Genomic DNA, 22,487 nt, shown 5'->3' with positions numbered 1-22,487 from the left:
GTGTTTTTCTTAATCGAACAATGCTTTTCCACTATATTGCATTGAGAAAAAGGCGTAGGATCAGCTTAGAGTTGGTTATTTGTGGTTAACAAGAGATACAGAGCGTGTCCCCCTAGCATCTGGTAAAGCACAATAGTCCTCAACAGGGTTTAGTACTTGGTGGATCCCCCCTTTTCCCTTATGGTCTTCAAACTCTCGCTTTCTCGTGACTTGCAGGAAACCCAACAGAACAACAACAGAGCAAGGATACCAAGCGACAATGAAAGCCACGTGACAAAGGCAACTTACTGAGAGGCGAGGATGCAGCTGCCCTTCTTTGACGCCAACAAAACTGAACACTAAGTTTCTTTTGTCTCTTAGGCTGATATTTTTACTACCATTTTTTTGGCTGATTATTTTCATTAAGATTTCAAATTATAAACTATAGATTGTTTTGAAATTAGTTTTTTTTATAATTAGTTTACTTTTAGAAGTCAGATAAAATGATAAATTAGTGTGTTGTTTTTGAATTAAGTATAATTCTTGAATTTAATTTAGATTAAAACACTGGTCTGAATAAACTGATTTTGACATAATTTTGATTTATGTACTTATCCTGATTACCAAGGTTTTAAATGTCGGATGTCGGATGTCGAGTTCATGTCGGACGGCTGAAATCCATGTCGGATAGCGAAAATCGGGGATACATCGGGAGATATGGACTAAATATTGGATTGCCATATCGGGTGGTGCACATATGTATGTCATGTCCTAAATGTAATCTAAACATTCCTAAATTCAAATGGGCGACGGGAGGCCGAGATGGAGGTGGGGGAAGGGCGTCGTCGTTCATGAAAGGAGTGATGGGTTCACATGTCCGCTGCAAGCTTACAGCCCTAATTTTTCTCTTTTCTTTCTATCGGGTTCATAAGAAACCCTTAAACATGAGAACGGGTCAAACGAGATTGGATTTTTATCACTAAACCCAAACCCGATAACAAAAAATAGATCAAAAAATAGGCCATATCAGCCGATTTTTCAAAGTTGAAAATCAGCCGATATGCCCGATATTTCCGATATAGCCCTGAAAACCGACATACGAGTTGAAAACGCTCACGTCATGTCGCTCAAGCCCTCAAACCGACACGTCGGCCGACATGTCCGATATGTCGGCTGACATTTAAAACCTTGCTGATTACTTTACAATTAATTATTGTACTCATTTTGTTAAAGCTTACATGATTTTGGTTTGAACTTGCAGTAATTGATGCTTTCAGAATGTTTGTTAAGCATAATGCCTAATTTATGTTAAGAAATTGTGGGAGTGTATTTGATAATTGTGATGTTATATTATTTGGTATGAAAATTGTGATGATTATAATTATTAAAATCATTATGAATTGTTCATATAAATATTTAAATAATTAATAAATCACTTAACCTACGTTATGCATTATGTTTTTGTCGCTTTTCGTTAACGGGAGGTGAGCATCAGTGCATCACATTATGTTTTATTGCTGTTTTCAACATCGAGTAGAAGCTTGACAATGTACTGGATATGATTTATTGTGCACAATTATAGACATAGATACTCCAAGCATGTTCAGCTAGCTAAAATTATTTCTATAAATCTTTCATTCTCCTGTGACAGAACCAGGTGTTAGAATACCCCATTAACCTTCCCGTGAAGTCTGTTTGGTTGTAGTCCATGTCATCTACAATAAGGTTATCTATTCTTTTATTATCCCTTTAGATAAGGTTTGACATTTAAACACTGCAAAATCAACACGCCTCGGATATACCTACTAGAGATAATCACATAGCTCAAGTGCATTATAATAAAAAATTGATGATGCTTTTCAAGAAGACGGTTGTCAAGTAGGTAAGAATTGTAGGTCAATGGTGAAGATACTTGGTGAGTCAAATACTATACATCAATTGTTCAAGGTAATAGTGACGAGAACTATCCTTGAAAACGATAGTTTAAATGTTCATAGTCCTGCAATAACAAGTCAATGAGAATGGAAGATACATCGTAGATAGAGCCAATACGACTTCAGAAGTAACTAAAGGTAAAGTAGATGCTCAACAATAAACAAACTCATGCAAAAGTTAAAAGTGACAAATTATCTAAGACATTTAGTGAATATAAACATAGAATCAAAATTACTGTAGACCGAGATGTGAAGTGCCATACGAGCTGTCGTATAGAATTATATGGAAGTTACGAATATATAAACGGCCTTAAATTTTGAAGATATAGCTATATTATTCATAACCACCTCCAATTTAAAATGTTCCACAGGTTGAAATGCATCAATAACGTTAGCGAGTAGTTAATAAATTATGCAGCTTAAAAGAGCATGAACCACAAATTCATTCACACACTGACTGAAATACGAAGCCAAGAATATGCATATGCACAAAGTGAGCGCACAGACGGACATACACGCTACATTCCATATAGCATTAGCATATGCTTTAGAAAAACAATTCTGATAAAAAAAAAAGATGAAGTAGCATATTCATCAACTTGTATGACAGATTAGAAGATAGTAGCACATACCTAGGGTATATAGAGGTAGAAACTTGAGAGCTTCCGGAAGAATTAATTGTCCAGATGATGAAACTGTGGCGCAGAATTTACGATAGGAGTGCAGGATACTGATGCAAAGATTTGTAATTTGCTCCCGAACATGAGAAAGAGGGCTGACTGGGATGCCGCTTGCAGCTAATAAGACGATAATAATATTAATGTAGTTCTCCGAAACTTTCGAATATGTAAAGCGAAGAACTTTACAAGAAAATTTCATAGTCGTACAGTAGCAAAACTAGATCATGTACAAGTTTAATTGCCATTTCAAAGCATTCCATTTCATTTGAGAAAATAGTTATATTGCCAAAAGAATGTAAAATACTTGATCAACAGCACAAGCATCAACAATAAACTGTAGGTAAATTTACCTTGCTTCAAAAAACAAGAAAATTGTGTATCTAAATCAGCTGCACGGAACAGATTGCTAAGCATGCTTGTACAAGGAAGCGACAGATTTGAAACTCTAATTCTTCGTTGTCCATAGATTGTAGTGTAAAGAAGGGCACACTGGGCAAAAAAAAGAACAAAGTTATTATAGAAATGTCTAAGATTACTTCTTGAAAGTAACAATCTTTCTTCTTCTAATACCCAAAAGCAGCACCAAACTAATTCATGGGGCAACCACGCCGAAGTGGTAATTATCATTCAGACACTCGTCACTGAATAAAGATACATTCCGTACCTGAAAAGAGCATTCGGAATCTTCCTGAAACTTATCATCATGCTTGAACGTTACCATTATGGCCTTGTCACAATCAATCTGCATTAAAAGCAAACATGATAAGAACTAAAGCAAACTGCTAAATTTTCATACTATTAAATCTTGGTAAATATTAATTATTCCAACCACTTTGCAACTAATCAGGCATAAACAGACTAAATATTTCTGAGAAGTTAAAATAGGCAATATCTGATTAGTAATTCTAAGGAAAACAAAAGACTAACTCATATATGATAATTGTAAGTTATAGATAGTGGCCTGAGTTAAGTAATGACATTGAAGTAAAATGTTTAGTGGAAACGAAAAAAGATATACAGAAAGCACTGGGAATTAAAGGACTTTAAAGCTTATTCTGATTTGAATATGGATTACTTAGAGAAACACATAGGAGTCACCCTCTCTTAACTGTAAATTAAGATCAAGAGAAGAATTCAATGCCTTAATCGGCAACATCATTAGGCGAGAGAGAATTACATACAAAAAAAATGATGTCATCATTATTTAGAATTGCTTGAGATTTTGTTCTTGGTTTTCTTCTCATTTGTAAGCATTTCATATCATGTCAAACCCAGAAATATGGAAAGAAATCTTAGTACGTTACTTCTATAATATATATCAAACAGCAGCAGTTGCTCAAACACAGGTCGAAGTAGAAAGAACAAGTATACAAGAAGTCTCATCCATCCATGGCATACAATTAGGTTTCACAACAAGCATTTACTGTCTTAATTATCAAAGATAAAGACATACAAAAAGTTGGGCTCTTGGTTTTGTTTAAACCCATAGTTTTCCTTCATTTTCTCCTATGTTACCTGTATTTCTACTAGGAAACTGTACCCGACACGTACCCGTACCCAAACCTCTTAGACACTTCTTGGATATATGCATATGTTTATTTGGGCATATACTCAACCATATTATACATGTTTTAATTTAAAACACTTCTCATACACTTCTTGGATGTCTATTCTACAGTTCACATCTATTTCTTATATATTGATGTTATGTGAAAGAGAAAACAACATTGATCCTATGTAAATTATTGTTTTAATATATATATATATATATATATATATATATAAAAACAATAATTTACATAGGATCAATGTTGTTTTCTCTTTCACATAACATCAATATATAAGAAATAGATGTGATCCTCATGCACTCCTCAACCCATGTGAATGTGATCCCCTATTTAAATGAATGGAAGGGATTGTGCCACCACAAAAAATTGTGCTTGGTAGTAAGGTGGTATAATCCCCTCCACTCATTCAAATGATTGCCTATCCTCATGCACTCCTCAACCCATGTGAATGTGATCCCCTATTTAAATGAATGGAAGGGATTGTGCCACCTCACTACCAAACACAAAATTTGTGCTTGGTACCAAACATACCCATATTTCTCTCTCTCTCTCTCTATATATATATATATACATCATATCATACTCCTTTTTAAAAGCACGAGTTTGAAAAAATCTTTCGGTAGACAAAAATACCCTTGAAATTCAAATACTAATTAAGTAAGAGGAAGTTGATAAATTGGTGAATTCTTATTAAATATACATAGTATGAAGATAAAGATATAGTTTAAATTGAAATGTAAATCTGAATGAAATTATTAAATACCAAATTCACAAATGTTTACAAGATGAAGGGCGTATATGCATAAACCAAACAATTTAACGAGGTAAAATAACAAATTCACAAATGTTTACAAGATGAAGGGCGTATATGCATAAACCAAACAATTTAACGAGGTAAAATAATGTCTACTCTAAAGATCGAACCCAGAAGGGCGTATATGCATAAACCAAACAATTTAACGAGGTAAAATAATGTCTACTCTAAAGATCGAACCCAGGAGCAGTGCAGACCTACAAATGTACATAATGTGGACATGGTATTAGCAAAATCCATCAAACAAATTGAAGAGACAAAATCATTCTCAAAAATAAAAAACGAAAGTTAAAACAAACGGCTGTGATTTGAGGACACAACATAGTGATCTCTCACCGACTAAAATTCAAGTAGTTCATGGTAGTGCATAATTAGTTTTAAAGTTTAATTATACTATTATTATTTAAATAGAACTCTATTTACAATTATTATCCTCTCACATGCAACATTACATACTAATATATATAAGCTAAAAAATTATAACAATTTTCATAGCACTTTCATCTCCTTTTACAGATGTGTCTTTATTATTTTCTTATTAAATTAGATTAGATTATCTTAAAGTAATTAATTATATTTTATATTTAATCTTTTTATATTAAGAAATAGCAATAATTTTCACAGCACTTTCATATCTATTTTCTTCTTATTAGATTAGATTATTTTAAAATAATTAATTATATTGTATGATTGATCTTTTCTTAGATCAAGAAATTACAATAATTTTCGCAGCACTTTCATCTCCTTCAACAGGTATGTGTCTTTGTTGTTTTCTTCTTATTAGATTAGATTAGATTGTTTAAAAATTATGAATTATAAAATTACATCAGTTTTTACATTACTTTCATATATTTTTTCCTTATAAGATTATATTAGATTATTTTAAAGAAATTGATTATATTATATGTTTAATCTTTTTTTAGATCACAGAGTTTAATTATAATATTATTATTTAAATAGATGCTATTTGTATAAAAATCAAAGAAAATCTCACACGTATCTTAGATCTCAACGTCAATTGTAATACTTACATATGAGTGTTGGTTAAAATAAATTTCACATATATGATTAACTTATATGATCCTACTTTAACCAGATTAGATAATTTAAATTTTTTTCTTTACACTAATACTCTTTCAGAAAAACCAAAAGAGAGTAGCAATATTATAGCTATATAGATATCCACATGACCACAAATATATTGAAAATGAACGAAGAAAATCACACAAATAAAAAATATATTAATTACCCACACACACCCACCGTTTTCAAACCACCATTCTCCATCTCCATCTATAATATATCCGCATACCCAAATTAAGCTACTAGAACTCCACGCCAACTACACAATTGATCAACTCTTCTTTTTTCTTTGTACTTAAATTATATAACACTCATTGCGATGCAAACTCACATGGGTCCTCTGCCTGTCTTGAACGTCCAATAAAAAAATAATGTACTATGCTTTGTAGTTAGTTAATAATGAGATCCTATCATTATAAATAAATTAAGTAAAAATTAATAATTCTTAAGAATATACTACGTTCCACTAGCTTTCACTGCAAACTTATTAGTTGTTTATTCCTGACCCCAAGAGATTTTTAAAATTAGTCTTGATCAGGGTTGTTTACACTAAAAGAGTTATGTTAGAGCGTTCATACAGTCTATTTTATTGTTTAAAATTATCAACATATTTTGTCTCTAATACATATCAATTATGAGTAATAATATAATTTGATTGATCCAATTATATCCTAATATATTTCTAGACTCTTATCATATCTTTTACTCCTTATTATGTACTAACCTGATATCACAATTGCTTGAGATGATAAAGATATTACTGTAGAATTGCCTAGGATAAAGATAAAGGTGGAGAAAAATTGATATCGGCTCAATTAAATATGAAACAAGAAGGAATAAAGGATAAATTTTTTTTGAATATTTTATAGTAAAGCTTAAAATTCCTAATTTTGAGTAAAATTAGGAATTTTTTGAAGGAATTTTCACGCAAAATTTTAAATATGCTTATGTGAATGCTTTTGTCATATAAAATTATACTAGAAATATCATTAATCTTTAGTATTTATTTTTTTATTTTAAATCTATCAATATTTAAGATATCTTGCAGTATTGTGAAAAGTATGTGCTCTGTGCTAAACTTATATAATCCATCTTAATATTAAGTATTTGGTTATATATTTATTAACACATCAATAATATATTATTGTATTTTTTCAAACTTAACACTACATTTTATGACTAAGATAAACAAATTGGAGATCGATGATTTGATCCAATAAACAAATATGTTTCATGAAGTTTGATATATATAAATTAAAAAAAATAATGTTGTGTATGCAAGTATATAAAAGTATATTGATCACTGTTTAACACAAATCTATTTCACAAATTTTTTTTAAAATATTTAAATAAAATTTATGGCAAATGTAATAATCTATGTTATAGATTTTAACTCAAAATGAATCTGACTTATTTTATAGTAAGAAAATAAATAATTTTGATATTTAACCACGTGCATTGCATGTGCACAAAAACTAGGATATACTATAACTATATATATATATTATATATTAATATATATATAATTATATATTATATATATAATACTATATAATATATATATATATATCGGATAATGGGATATCCTTTTCATAGGGAGGGTATTTCCTCCTTGACGCCTATGTGACAAATTCCTACCACCTCATAAAGTTATGAGTGTAGTGAGTTGATAGACGATTTGCCTGCCTACTTTATAGAGCGATAGTGAGACTCTCCCACATAGCGCAAGGAGGGAAATCTCCTCTAAACAATCGAACTATTAATAGTATAGGAGAGAGAATAATAGAGGTGAGCTAGCACTCAACCTCTCCCATAAATGCCAAGTATATACAGTAAGCCCCACACTGAATGTGACTAGTTAGGGGCTCAATTTATATAACTTACAGCTCCACGGGTGAGTGACTGCTAGCTCTCAAGCTCATTATTCTCATATTAATATATATATAAAATATAAATATATATATATTATATATATATTATATATATATATGGATCTAAGAAGCCCACATTAGATTGAACCTAAGGATGCACATTAAAAATTAGATTATATACAATCAATTTACTTGATCCATTCCGTTCATTTTGATCTATATGATTTAGATATCATGTAAATCAAAAATTAGGCATATTAGGTAGTTTTTACTAATGCATCAAGTAATAGTAAAATTAACAGTTTTATGACAACACAACAAACAATGAAAAATGTGTTAGAAATATTCACATATCATGATTTTTATTTTGTAGATGTTTGAAGACATTTAGATCATGATGAATAGAGCGGATCGTCCATTAAAGTAGCCCAATTTAAAATATAATAATCGAATATCCCCATACCTAAGCTTTTGTTAGTTCTCTAGCAAAATAAATAAATAATACAAATAAAAATTAAAAATAAAAAAATAAATCCTAACTTAGTCTTGCAGGAATCACAGTTATATTTAGCACATACAACAAGCCTTTAAACCCCTAGGTTATCCTAGAGGACGAGTTGTATTCTCGTAAAGGTTTGCAATGAATAAACTCATAATATTCAGTCAATTTGCCAATTTGAAGAAGTCAATATAGAATTAATTCAGTTGATATCTTTAAACAATCTAATTAAATCTAATTTGTTTACTCAAAAAATATTTTTATGCATAACTCAAAAGTAAATTTCTTAGAAAATCTTTTCATTGTAGTTATGTAAAACTAAGTTTAACTTAGGGACTTTATTTCAAAATTCTGAAAAGAATACGCTAACCCTTTGTTTCAATCACTTCCCAAGTCTCTTGATCATTTTATTTCCTAAGAATATATATAGGAAAATATGATTCTAAGGAGTCATCTTAGATTGAATCTAAGAATGCACCTCTCGATGCATGGATTAGACTATTTCAATGGACGATCCGCTTCATTCATCATGATCTAAATGTCTTAAAACATCTATAAAATAAAAATCATGTTTGAATACTTCTAGCATATATTTTTTATTGTCTCTTTGATTGTGTTGTCATAAAACCGTTAATTTTACTATCACTTGATGCATTAGAAAATACAACCTAATATGCCTAATTTTTTAATTATATGACATCTGAATCATATAAATCAAAATGAACGGAATGGATCAAGTAAATTGATTGCGTATAATCTAATTCTAAAGGTGCATCCTTAGATTCAATCTAAGGTGGCAGTGTCCTTGTGCCCTACCTTTTACAACTTTTCCATGTCCCGTACCCATACATGTACAACCTAGATCTTCTCATCTTCTCTATCAATATTTCATTTGTCAGTTCAGCAGCATACAAAATGTCAGTATGTTAACTCCGTGTTTATCAGAAAACAAAAGTGCTGGAACAAATTTGCAGTAGAGATGAGAAGCACGTCACGGTTAAATCAGGTGTCATTTATTAGCATTTAACTAATTTAGGCTACCAATATTAGGAATACACACACTCACACACTAAAAGACATTTAAATGGTAATGATATCACTACTAACTACCAACACCACCATCCAACCACTACTATCACTTACTATTGTAATCTAAAATTTATGGTAATGTTATTACTACCCACCAACACCACCATGGCACCACCACAACCGCTACTACTAATGCAATTATAACCTAAAATCTATTTATCACATATACACAAGTATATTTGTAAACATAAAAAAAGTTAAAGAAAAAACAAAAACAAAAGCATTTCAGAATTCTGAGTAAAATAATATATTTCCCTTCAATCATCAGGCTTTCCCTTCCAGTTTATTTAGCTACTACCGCCGTCAGTGGCATAGTCATTCGGCCCAAGCTGGGAAGTACTGGGGATACTAAAGTTTGTTAGAGGTCATATGTTGGATAATCAGCATGCTCATTTGATCTGAAGTTGGTCAACATTGCCTATGTTAACAACAGTCATATTTTAAAAAGCAATCACCAAGCCCGCCTAGGCGCCGCCTAGGGCACCTAACGGTGTGTGGGCCGCTTACCCGAACTGCAAGGCTTAGGTCTTAGTCTTGATTTCCTCTGCTGCAGCCTCAACGTCCTTCAACCTTCACCGGAGTCCTCCGGACACTTCCACTATCTATGAACACCTCCTCTGACCTTTAGTAAAACTTCCTCTGCCACCAATTAACATAGAAAGTAATCCTAGGCGCTAGGTGTTAGTCCGGTGCCTAATGACGCCTAGCACTTTCTATACAATTGGCATTTATTATTAATCATTATAATAATAATAAACCGCCTAGTGTCCTAGCTAGCCACCCAGACTCTAGGTGTCTATAAGTCTGACTCCTTGGTTGCCTATAGAAGATCCGAAGTACAATAGTTTAGTTTTATCATTTTACATTGGAGAAACACTAAAAGAAAAAAGAAATGCAGAGCTTGTGATTAAGCAATGAATTATTCAATATAACCGAAAGAATACCCTTTAAATTTAAATTTTTACATGCTTATAACACAAGTTTGCAATGCTGAAAAATAATCCTTTTGCATCCACAATAAAAATCTAATCAATTAGAAATTAGTTATTAATAGAGTTCAGTGGTTGGTTGGTCTTGTCTCTTTATCCTTCTAGTTTGGTCCAATAGATCATATTATATAGGGATATCTCAACGAATCGTCTTTATTTTATTGACTTTAACCATGTAGGGGGTTTGAACTAAATTGTTGCATAGATTCAAATCATCATAGACCTTAGACTCCTTTGACATTATTGAACAAGCTAAGGGAACCCAATATTTAATAAGAACCAACTACAGAATTTATTTTCTCAAATTTTATCTTGTCTTTTACTTGTCTAGATTGAATTAATAATTCAATATTATATTGATTCAAAAATCTGTGATGAATCATCTAGAGGGTTATACAAGTTCTAGTTACGGCTTGCAAATTTGGGTTCAGTGTACATTCTTTGTCATTAGTTTGGGCTTATGCAACCAAGAGAACATCCAATAGTTCTCGTAAAAAAGAAAAGTGCTAGAGGAAGTGTTAATATAAACCTCTTGATAATAAGAGGGGTGAAACTATTAGCTAGAGAGTATCGAAAACACCCTGCGCTACAGCAAGATGACCACCACAAATAAGGATATATAAAGAGAATGGCACAGTAATGAAGAGACAATAAAAGTTTCTCCCTTGCATAGCTTGAGCTTTTAATGGAATCTTTTAGAATTCCAGATAATTTATCCAGGAAGACGTTAAAACAGTGTTCCTAAGAGAAATAATATAGTTACCATTTCAATAAGAGAGGTAGCACTACTTGACATTACATCGATGAAATAAGTCTTTTCTTTTAATTGTCTAACCAATAGAATTGCTTCTGCTGACCATGTTGAAATAGAGAAAATCTAAAGATCACTAAAGATAACTTTTATTTCCCATGTCTTCAAGCATTTATTTTTGTACCACGTTATTCTTCCTTCAAGGATAGCTTTTATTTCCCATATATCTTTAAACATTTATTATTATTTTATATCCATTATTCTTCCTTCAATAATAACATTAAACAAAATATGGAATTCAAAGAAAGTCAAATTCAAATGAAACATTTTCCTAAGAATAGCCAACAGGATTTTCCTAAGAATAGCCAACAGGAGAAAGGCATTGATTGATGGCCGGTGGAAAAGGTTGCAGAAAACATATTAGTACAAAGTTGGATGGATGGATATGATAACATCAGCCAAATGAATAATAAGTAATCTACTCCTCTATACTTATAGGAGGATTCAAATATTCACTATTCATGCTGCAGTAAATAATACATGGAATTACCATAGCGATATCACTGTAGCACAAAAACAGAATCTTGTGCCATTTTAAAAAATATTGTAGCATTTAACAAAAAAATATTGTAGTGTTTAAAAAAAGAATTTCTATAGCGGGAATAAAAAAAGAGGGTCGTGCTTTGTACATGGTGCACACTAGTAATAACAAAGAAAAATGAAATGCAATAATAAATCTTCTTTAGCTTCACTTACAAGATTTAGCTGGATGAGCTTAACAAAGACGTTTGAGAAGGTTACTGTTCATCAAGTTTCTATCGTCATTAAACAAACTTTCTTTTATATCTAGATGGTACTACAACGCCCTAAAATATCGTCACCAAAATATCTCCTATGTCTGCCCCCAAATAGCAGTTTATCTTTCCATTAATGACAATAGTGTAGATCAATCATGCAGTTATTTGAGGATTACAGTCAAAAGAAAGAAAGAAAGCCTTATAAAGAATAATAATCAATAAAGGTATGGCATGAGAGTACTAACTGCAGGAAGGTCAATGTCAGTTGGAATTCGCTTGCAGAAGTTTCCCGAGTATTCTTGAACTTGAAGACCCTAAAATTTAACAATTGTTAAGACGTGGGGATAATGAGGAAGAATGAAGAACTCTCGTCACACAAATAAGAATCAGAGTGAGGAAATAAGCTGAGATCATAGAAAACCAACCTGGCTGCATCGAACCCGCATCACAGCCTCAAACCCTTGAGGTCTACTAATGTTCCATCTAAGATCATTGTAGAGCTTAGCAGAATCAGAAAGAGCAGAAAATGGGTAGTAATAGTACACCTGCAAGATATAAAATAGAGTAGGTCCCACTGAAGAACAGCATTTTTAGCACTAAAATAAAGGGAAGAAACATTAGCTGTGGGTACAGATTACGTGCAGGAATTAAATATAGGATTGGAGAAGGAAAATACTCTATGAATAAGTCAAAAATAATAGTCGAATTCTAATTCTAGTTTTGAGAGGTTTCTAAGAACTCTCAAATATAAGACATATGTGAGTATTTTCTTCCCAAGAAGTTTGGTATCCCTCTTCTTCCAGGATATACGTCAACCATATACCACCTGGATTTAATGGCTTTTCCTCCATATTGCCACAGCATTCTCTACTAAAGCAAGCTAGCAGTTAAATCGAGATGTAGTTTATATTGCGTATACCAATGAAATAAGTATCCAAGTATATCTGAACAGGAGAGTAACTCAGATCATAGTCCGACATGATCTGGGGATGTGCACTCAGCTGTTGGTTCTTTTTAGCATCTGTTACTGCTTGATGTCTTAAATCTCTCAGTCCAAAACTGGTTAAAATACAAATATATGACGTACTCAACTTTGAATCTCACTGTGGGCATTGACCCAGAAACATGCTTCGCCTCGGGCAAACAGTGACACAAGAACGCCAACCATTGATTCACCACCTATACTTCTTTATCATCTTTTGCTAGACCTAAATCCCTTGTTACATCACCTAAAGACAAATTGACTTCTCATCAATTTCTTAATCAACTTAAGAACACATTCGTACCATCAAAATATTAAAACGGGACTAAAGCAGCTTAGGATTTGTATGGCTTATATTAGCTGATCACCTCTATGATTAGTACTTAACAAAGGAAGAGTAATGAGGATTAGCATCATTACATATGATATATGCTTATTAATATCACTGCTGATAGGGTAATGATATTATGTATTTTTAAGGGATTATCAGAACTGCATAATCCTTCTCTCACACACATAGCGTGATTTTCCACTAGCATCTTATGAAGAGTTGGGAACATGCATTTTACAGCATCCAAAAAAGATTCCACATCAGTCATCAAAACCCTTAATTACTAGTATTTTATCGCATCTTACTACGAGCTGGAAATATGCATCTTGCACCAGCCATGGAACTATGGAAGACTCCATATCAGTCATCTCCCCTATAACTACTAGATACGAGTACCTGTCGCACTGCAACTATCTTGTTATATCTTCATCGCAAACATCTCCATATCTAGGCACCCTTCTCGGCCTTTTTTATTTTGGCGCTGAATAAATATCACTCGTTTGGAAGTGACAATGGAAAAAAGGTTTTATGTGCTTCACTCTGAATATGTTTAAATTTGGACCTTGAATGTGGGAGCATTAAAGAGGCCACCAAGGCACCCTTCATGGCCTTTTCTTATTCCACATTGAATAGATATCACTAGGCTAGAAGTGGCCATGCAAAAAAACTTTTACATGCTTCATTTTGAATTTGTCAGATTTTGAAAGCGAGAAAGAGGAAGGTACCAAAGAGCAGAAAATAAAAGCATTAAACACCAAATTAACATATACTGCTTTCATAGTTTTCGCAGCATCTTCAGAATGTAACTGCATTATTTAGTTGAGGACACTATACCTGTCCTCCAGTAGTTCTCGGTACGGTGGAGATGGAAGCAATGTCAACATATGTCTGAGCAGTAATGAAGATATCAACGCAAACCTGGTAATAATATCATAAACAAACTCAGCATTTCCATATGAGGGGAAAAAATACTTATTCCCATATAAGAGTGCCATTTTCGCATTTTAAAAAGGTGTAAATTCAGATTTAGTCTATTGTCATCTGGAAACAATATAGCGAGTTTGGGCCTGTTACCTGATACTCAGCAAACTCTATTGCCATAGTTTTCAAAGCCTTGTCTGCAGGCTGGAGCAATTTATGAGCCTCCTGAAGTACAAGTGGAGGATATTATCATTATAAAACGCACTTGCATCTGTGTAAGATTTATAATACACTGGCATCTGTGTAAGATTTATAATAGTTTCAAAAGATAATGGAGGGGCATATTTTAACAAATTTTAGGCGTACCTTTTCTCCGGAACTGATATTTGTTCGCCCATCAGTTTCCCGTGAAGAAAGGGATCCAATTCCAATAGACGGCAATACTGAAAGAAAGACAATGTAATTATCCAAAGATGATTATTTAAAAAAATATCCAAACTCTGTGAACTAAATGATATAGAATATCACAAATTACGATAAATTTCCAACACTAACTTATAAAGTACATAAAATAACTTGACGAATTATTCACTTTGTGATAAAGTTCGAATATGTCAAGAAGGAAAGGTGCATCTACATTTCTCCCAATGAAGAGGACTGCTTGGATTTTAAAAAAGATAAAGTAGTAGAAAATTGTCCTGCCACACTTTGTACCCCCAGAGTAATTTATCATGAGAACAAACTAAATTAGAGCCTGTTGTGCTAAAATCATGAGAAAGAGTGAAAAATCTGTTGCAGAAGATAATTATGCAAAAGAAACCAGGAAGATAGATAGGCAACGGCCAAAAAAATTATGCAAATTGGTTTTACAGAGCACTCGAAGCTATGTGAATAATAAAAAGTCAAGCATCAGGAGGTATCAGCAGTACATTAGTGTTGGACACATCAAATTCAACATTTCTAAGGTACTTCTTGCACACACTCCTTGAACACATAGTGCACTTTCAAAACTGTCTTTAACTTATATTTCAAACTCAAACTGCTCTTTGTTACTTGTCAGACACATTTCTGACACTTTTTAAACACCCCTTTGACACAAATTACAAGCATTAAACTTTAATCATAGTTCAAATTAAGAACAAGCTTGAACAAGAATGTGTAGTCATGGACATGGTCTTTAACTTCAACCACTATCTGGATTACAATTTATTCAATAGGGTCATATTTACTGTCAATGCACGCATTTCCATATTTTCTTTTTCACCCCAAAGATGTAGCAAAACTATGTTCTAAATCAAGCAAAGGCAGACTTACAAGCTCACTTTCGTGTGGTTCAAACTTGAACAATATCTGTGGTCCTATTGGATAAAGCTTTTAGCATCTCTATTTGTAATGACAAAGTCAGAGAAAAGAGTTAGGAACCATTTGCGTAACAAACAAAATGAGAAAATTTTCCTCAGCATTCAGCCAAAAAGCAAATTTGAAGAAGACCCTTTGAACAGAAAAATTCACACCAATCCCACCTGAAGCCACCATCTTATAATGTTTTACCTTGAAAAGGCCCCAGATATTCCTTTCCCAACATGTGGAAAAACTTCTGAACAGATATGTACTTCTAAAAGGAACATTAATTCACATACCAAAAGAGCTCCTAATATTAGGATAACACACGAATTTAGCGGACACAAGATTTTAGTAATTCCCTACAATTCTAACCAGTTGTAAATGATATACATGAAAATTGTTATACTTATTTATAAGAGTAGGCTTGTTTCCAGTATAATTTTTTTTTTAAAAATGTATACAACAGTACTATTCGATAGGATAAGGCTCCAGAAGTCCAGCAACATATCTTGTTTCAGATTGCCTTGGAGCATATCCTTAATTATAAGAAGTGATTTTCTCATATCTAGCTCTCCAATCATATCCTATCTGACATGTTCGTCAAATTTTTGTTTTAACTGTTGCAGAAATTAATGCTACAAGCATATTTTTAACTTTCCAGCCACAACAAAACATCTTATGCTTGGAAATTTCTGCTCACAACAAAAAAAATAGATCCCCACAAATCCATTAAACCTTGTTTGTTTCTGACTTTGATACCAACGAAGTTTGACAGCATGTCATACTCTCACAGCCTCAAACAGATCTCATCAATGCCGTAGGCTTCTCCACCATCTACAATCTTCTGACATCTCTGATCCATTTTCAACCTGTCGACCCCTTCTTATTGATTCTAACATGCTATGACCATTGTGGATTAAGTTCACTTTTTGTTTGTGATGGGTTGACCTTCTTGACTATCATAACCCATGTGAGATTAACAAAAAATTGCTCAAGAGTCAATTCATTATCAGGCAGTATGCAGGGTTATACAATTGGATGTGAATCCTAATAACCTTGGAAGAACCATAATTTAATTGTGACTTTCATTAGTAATTCTTTAATCCTATAACCTTGTAGTTATTTTTTAATATTATTATAGATTGAATCTCATTGCCCAACTATTCATTACACTACTTAAGACTGCATTTCCATATAAGTACCTAGCATATAGAGGGCGTTCATTCAGCTAGTGGTTAGGCTTGTTCTTACATAGTAGATGGATTGATTTCATATTGCATTGTATTCCATTAGTGTCTTTTCCTACATCACCTTATCTCACTTCTGATTGTCTCTTTTAGTTTCTTCTATCCTCTTTCACAAATTGATCCCCCAGACATAATGGCCACAGCTAACAATAAATTTATTGTAACTACAGCAGAAGTTCATAATCGCAATTATGCTCTTTGACATTTCTTAATTCCGTGTTTTTTTCTTATTGTTGTGAATGAATAAGTTTAGTATCACATGTAATTTTGTAAATACCATGTTCGTTGGTGGGCTTTCAAAACAAGGACATTTTAAACATAGATACTACAAGCTGTGATGTTATTTTTCGATCATTTGATTACGTTAGCAAACTTAGTACATTGGATTATAAAAGATGTTTCTCCGAAAAAATAGAATTAACAAAAAGGTTTTAGTACTTCACTTCCCTCAAAAAATTCTCCTCTAAGACAAAGCTCCACTACTTTGCTTACAAGGCTATGTCCATCTTTCTTGATGTATCCACCAAATTTTCAGTCAATCAACTAATACCCACACAACTTGCATGACTTATACACCTTAGATACACCAACTATACTAGATAAATTACTTTGACCTTCAAATCTGCACAGGAACAAAGAACCTTGTGTCTTTCTCATAACCACTCCCCAACTTGTTGTTACAATGACTTCGATTGAACTATCTGCACTTTTGCATTATAAGTGTTTCTTGGTTTATCATTATTGTTTAAGCCTATAGTTAGGCCAATTTCAATTATTTACACACATAAAGGGAAAGATGTTTCTACAGAATTCCTTCTGTTAATGCAGTATTTCACATATCATTTGTTCAAATTCGCAGAACTACACTATTAAGATTTAAATAGTGATAATTTAGAGGGACTATTGTCCTGGCTTCCAGGTTGTTGTAGGTCTTACATTAGCTACACCTGAATGAATCAGCTCAACTGTGGCTCACTAGCTTTTCATTCCTCTCTCATATGCTTAGCCATGTTAATGTGTTCCATTAACTTTTCAACATGACCACTTGTATCAGTTTCGCAGCTTGTCACCTTAAAAGATCATTGTTGAAAATATGCTAGTCAGCAACCTGTTCTGCACTTTTGCTACCCGATAAAGATACCTCTCCCCCATCAATTCAAAAGTCTTCCTTTTTTATAGGCAATTTGGAGAACTAGGACCAATCTTTGTTTTAAAAATCCCTAATATATCCTTTTATAAGGTTTACTGCAAACAAGATGGTCTCAATATCCTTTAGCGCTTTTTGACAATATTTTACTGATATATCATGAATTTCACAATATAACAGGTGACATTCCATCCTTAAAAAATTGACTAAAATGTTGCAATATCGATTCGGGATTTTATTTGTCTGAAAAAATTGTTCTGGATTTTATGGTTTAATTAAGGTCTTACCCCAAGGAAATATCTACTTATGTAAATAATTGCGAAGAAGAATTAAAGCATAATTTAGACCAAATTCTTCCGTAAACGTTTTGCAAAAGATATCATCTTTCTTCATAGTTCAATTCGTTAGTGTCTTAACGATATGTACAAAGACATTATTTGATGTGTCGCTGATATTTATTACATATCTCCGATACGTCCCCCATATCAGCCATCACATTAGAAATTATTCTTTTCGGCATCTTAACATTGGATTATTAAACAATGGCACCACACAACTGAAAATATGAGCTCCACCAGATATCACATCTAAACTCTAAGGCAGCTTATCTGAGAAATGGTATATTTTGTACTCATGCTTTGCTTATTTTATAAATTAATGAGCAGTGCTCACTTAAGAATTCATGTTAAGACTTATTCTTATACCACGGTTAATCCCAAGGTTTTAAATGTCGGATGTCGGGTTCATGTCGGACGGCTGAAATCCATATCGGATAGCGAAAATCGGGGATATATTGGGGAACATGGACTAAATATCGGATTGTCATATCGGGTGGTGCACATATGTATATCATGTCCTAAATGTAATCTAAACATTCCTAAATTCAAATGGGCGACGGGAGACCGAGATGGAGGTGAGGAAATGGCGTCGTCGTTCACGAAAGGAGTGATGGGTTCTCATGTCCGCTGCAAGCTTGCAGCCTTAATTTTTCTCTTTTCTTTCTATCGGGTTCATAAGAAACCCTTAAACATGAGAACGGGTCAAACGGGATTGGATTTTTATCACTAAACCCAAACCCGATAACAAAAAATAGATCTAAAAAATGGTCATATCAGCCGATTTTTCAAAGCTGAAAAATCAGCCGATATGCCCGATATTTCCGATATGGCCCTGAAAACCGATATACGAGTTGAAAACGCTCATGTCGTATCGCTCAAGCCCTCAAACCGACATGTCAACCGACATGTCCGATATGTCGGCCGACATTTAAAACCTTGGTTAATCCAAAAGTAAAAAAAAAAGGTTTTAAAGCACTTTCACTACAAAAGTTAAATTAATATACAATTTTACATTGAACAGCTAAGAACATTCATCTGTATCCTGTTAGGAATCTTAACCCCAAAATTAGTTTGTTTTGATGATAACAAATATTATATGTTATGTGTATTATGTGGTAACATTTGTTTTGTAATATGCCAGTATCAGAGCTATATCAATAATTATATTCAAAGAGATACTCAAGACATAGATGAGTTCAAGGCAAAATGAAGCAAAAAAGAAAACATACTTTATTGTTAAAATATAATTTTACATTTTCTTTGCTTATAAATTTATACAAGCCTTGATCACTCACACACATGCACACACATAGTATTAGAATACACTAACACATGCTTAGTGTGTTGGTTAATAATAAAAATCCCTTATGTTAGCCATTAGAGTTTATAGATATTAAGTGAGTCTTAAAACATTTTATTTATACCCCTAGCAGTTCGAATCTGAAAAAAACTCAAAAGACCAAAGTTGTAGGTCTCTTCAACAGCTTTCCAACAAATCTTAAATCACCTTATTCCAAGGTCGGATGAGAAAGTTACAGCCAAAATACTAAAAATAGAATTCCAGAATCTGAGTTTACAGTGTAGTCGACTACTATGTCTTGTAGTCGACTACTAAGTAATTTTTTGACTTCACAGAGTCAGTTTAGACTCAGTGTAGTCGACTACTATGACTTGTAGTCGACTACAGATGTATTTTTCAGATTTTAGGTTTTGAATAAGTGACTGTTTATAGCCGTTTTGTGAACGTTAATTGGGTTTAAAATTATGTCATTTCAGAAACTATAAATAGGTTTAAACATCATAAAACAAGCACCAAGTTTTGCACTTGTAAGATTCACATATTGTGCAAATTAACTCTCTAAACTTTTAGTTTTTCGATCTGTTTTTTCATAAAAGAGAGTTTCTAATATTGCCTTTGTTCCTATCATTCTTGGAGCTTGTTTAGGGAATATTCAGAGAGTTAAAAAGATTGATAAGCCACTGTTACACGTTCACATCCACATCAAGGCTAATAGGATTGGAATTGTACATTGTTTCAAAGAAATGTTCTCTCAATTTATGAGGGGTTGATCTCTTGATCTAGAGGTCGGTTTATAATTGGCATGGTGTTGTCAATTGGGTTTATAATTTGCATGGTCTTGTAAATTAGTCAGGTTTGCTTTTGATTTTGTAAGGTTTCAAAATCATAGTGGAAACTCTCAAGCGGGATTTGCTTGGGGACTGGATGTACACCGGGGAAGTGGAACCAGTATACATGTTTGTGTTTGTGATGTTCACTTTCTGAGATTGTTATTCTTTCTTTACAATTTATAATCTACTTTGCAAACTCACTCTCTAGTGTTTAAGTGTAAAGCTTCCGCAGATTTTTATAAAAGCACAGTCTATTCTTAAGGGTCGCGATCCTACACTTAGTATACATAAGCAAAATCAGACCCTACATATCCATACAACATAAATTTCTACCCAGTTATTTCAGTTACACAACACAGCATATGTTGCATCTATGCTACAAGTTCAGCTTGCATAATCTGGCTACAGCTTAAAACTTGGAATGCACCTGCAATTTGGATCACTCACTCTGAAAATGAAGTCTGATGGAATTATCACCCACCTGCATCATTTTAATCTAATACTTCATACTACTTTTTTACAGAAAGTTTATTGGATACCAATTCTAAATGTCACATCATCAACAGCAGTCTGAGTTTATCCTACTACGGCATTCGCCTGAACAAATCAAAACTTAACAATGCTCCAATGTGGCTTGTCAGCTCATGTAGCAGCTTGCGACTTAAGTTTTAAGACTCTGATTACTTAAACATGATGGAGGTTGAGGATGCCTCACTTAAGCTCATTTTCTCCAAGTCTTCAACATGGTGAAGGTTGAGGATGCGTCATAAGCCTGTTTTGTTCAGTACAGAACTCAACCTTAAACTGCACTAGGTTAAACCCATGTCAACATCGACACTAGACAGAGGTGCCCTGGAGTGTCCAACACAGAAACCTTTTGGAATTTTGATATAAATATTGTGCTGTTTTGCGGGTGCATGAGCATGCGTGTGTCAAAAAGATCTAAGACTTTGAATGAAGATCTTCAAGACCAATGTAATTGTTAAGCCTTATATTTTATTACTTCAAATGTTGGGGTCATATCCAAAGAGTTCCTGACGGTCAAGACACATCAAAACAGATGAGCATTGAAGCACCATGGTTCAACCCCTCCAAAACCAAGCCCAGCAATAAATTTAAGTTTCAACATCATTTTAGGTTAACGAATATGTGTCAAGGTTCAACTAATTTTGGTTATCGAATGTGTGTCAGGTTCTGACGATGGTGGCCTGTTTCAGGTCTTGACCTGTTCAAGGCATATCTCAGAGATTAGGGTTAACAGGCTTGAGTCTCGGCAGGGAGGTGCATGACCTGAACCTGACCTTAATCATACCTGCTCAAAATCGAGTTTGGACTTAACTGGATAACAAAATAAACGTGATTGGTGAGGTGAAAACCAGATGACGCTCACTGCAAAGAACTTCCCTTTTAAAGCCTCATTAGAGAATTTCGAACCTTTAAGAAATTACTTAGAAGGAACAACTGTCTACCAGGAACAAACAGAAGTATTAACAAGAACCCTGTGCAGAGATCTGCTAACAATGAACTGTGTGTAGGCACATACCATTGCTGAAATATCCGTTTGATAGTCTATTTATATGTCATATCTGCTATGCAATCTATTATAGTAATATTCGCATAAGTGATGCTAGTGATCGCAACTGCTTCACTCTAGCAATAAAAACTAATCTTGCAGCAAAAAACCAGTGTAATAAGATATGTAGAGAACCATCGCCAAAGAACTTAATAACAAGCCTCTTAAATAGGAAAAATTACCCTTGTTGCACTTAAATAGATAAAAACCAGCTATACATAGACACTTGCCTGACTGGAATACAAGAAGCCTTCCTCCTGTGGGCTTCATAGCCAAGAAAGAAGCCTGAAATAAATTTATAAAATAAATATACAACTGGCAGTAAGCGAAAAAAAATTAAAAAGATGAACTAACAGTTACTTAAAACCTTGTATGGCCTAGTGCTGTCAGGAAGTTGCATGCTACATAATAATTAGTTGA

The 22,487-nt window shown here is 33.2% G+C and overlaps 1 protein-coding gene across 1 annotated transcript in view; it reads right to left on the bottom strand.

The window, feature by feature from the left end:
- LOC109825038 (protein transport protein Sec24-like At4g32640) overlaps positions 1-22,487 on the bottom strand; it is a 41,753-nt gene that overhangs the window by 3,612 nt on the left and 15,654 nt on the right. Inside the window, exons 11-19 of the mRNA XM_020391727.1 lie at positions 22,298-22,352; positions 14,655-14,731; positions 14,442-14,513; positions 14,202-14,285; positions 12,480-12,599; positions 12,300-12,368; positions 3,258-3,335; positions 2,944-3,082; positions 2,546-2,710 (exon numbers count right to left, since the gene is read on the bottom strand). Of these exons, the coding sequence (XP_020247316.1) occupies positions 2,546-2,710; positions 2,944-3,082; positions 3,258-3,335; positions 12,300-12,368; positions 12,480-12,599; positions 14,202-14,285; positions 14,442-14,513; positions 14,655-14,731; positions 22,298-22,352 (859 nt within the window). The remainder of the gene's footprint in view (positions 1-2,545; positions 2,711-2,943; positions 3,083-3,257; positions 3,336-12,299; positions 12,369-12,479; positions 12,600-14,201; positions 14,286-14,441; positions 14,514-14,654; positions 14,732-22,297; positions 22,353-22,487) is intronic.

The sequence above is a fragment of the Asparagus officinalis genome, chromosome 10, assembly GCF_001876935.1.
Source record: "Asparagus officinalis chromosome 10, Aspof.V1, whole genome shotgun sequence".
Taxonomy (NCBI): Eukaryota; Viridiplantae; Streptophyta; class Magnoliopsida; order Asparagales; family Asparagaceae; genus Asparagus; species Asparagus officinalis.
This window is presented reverse-complemented; position numbering and strand designations above follow the sequence as displayed.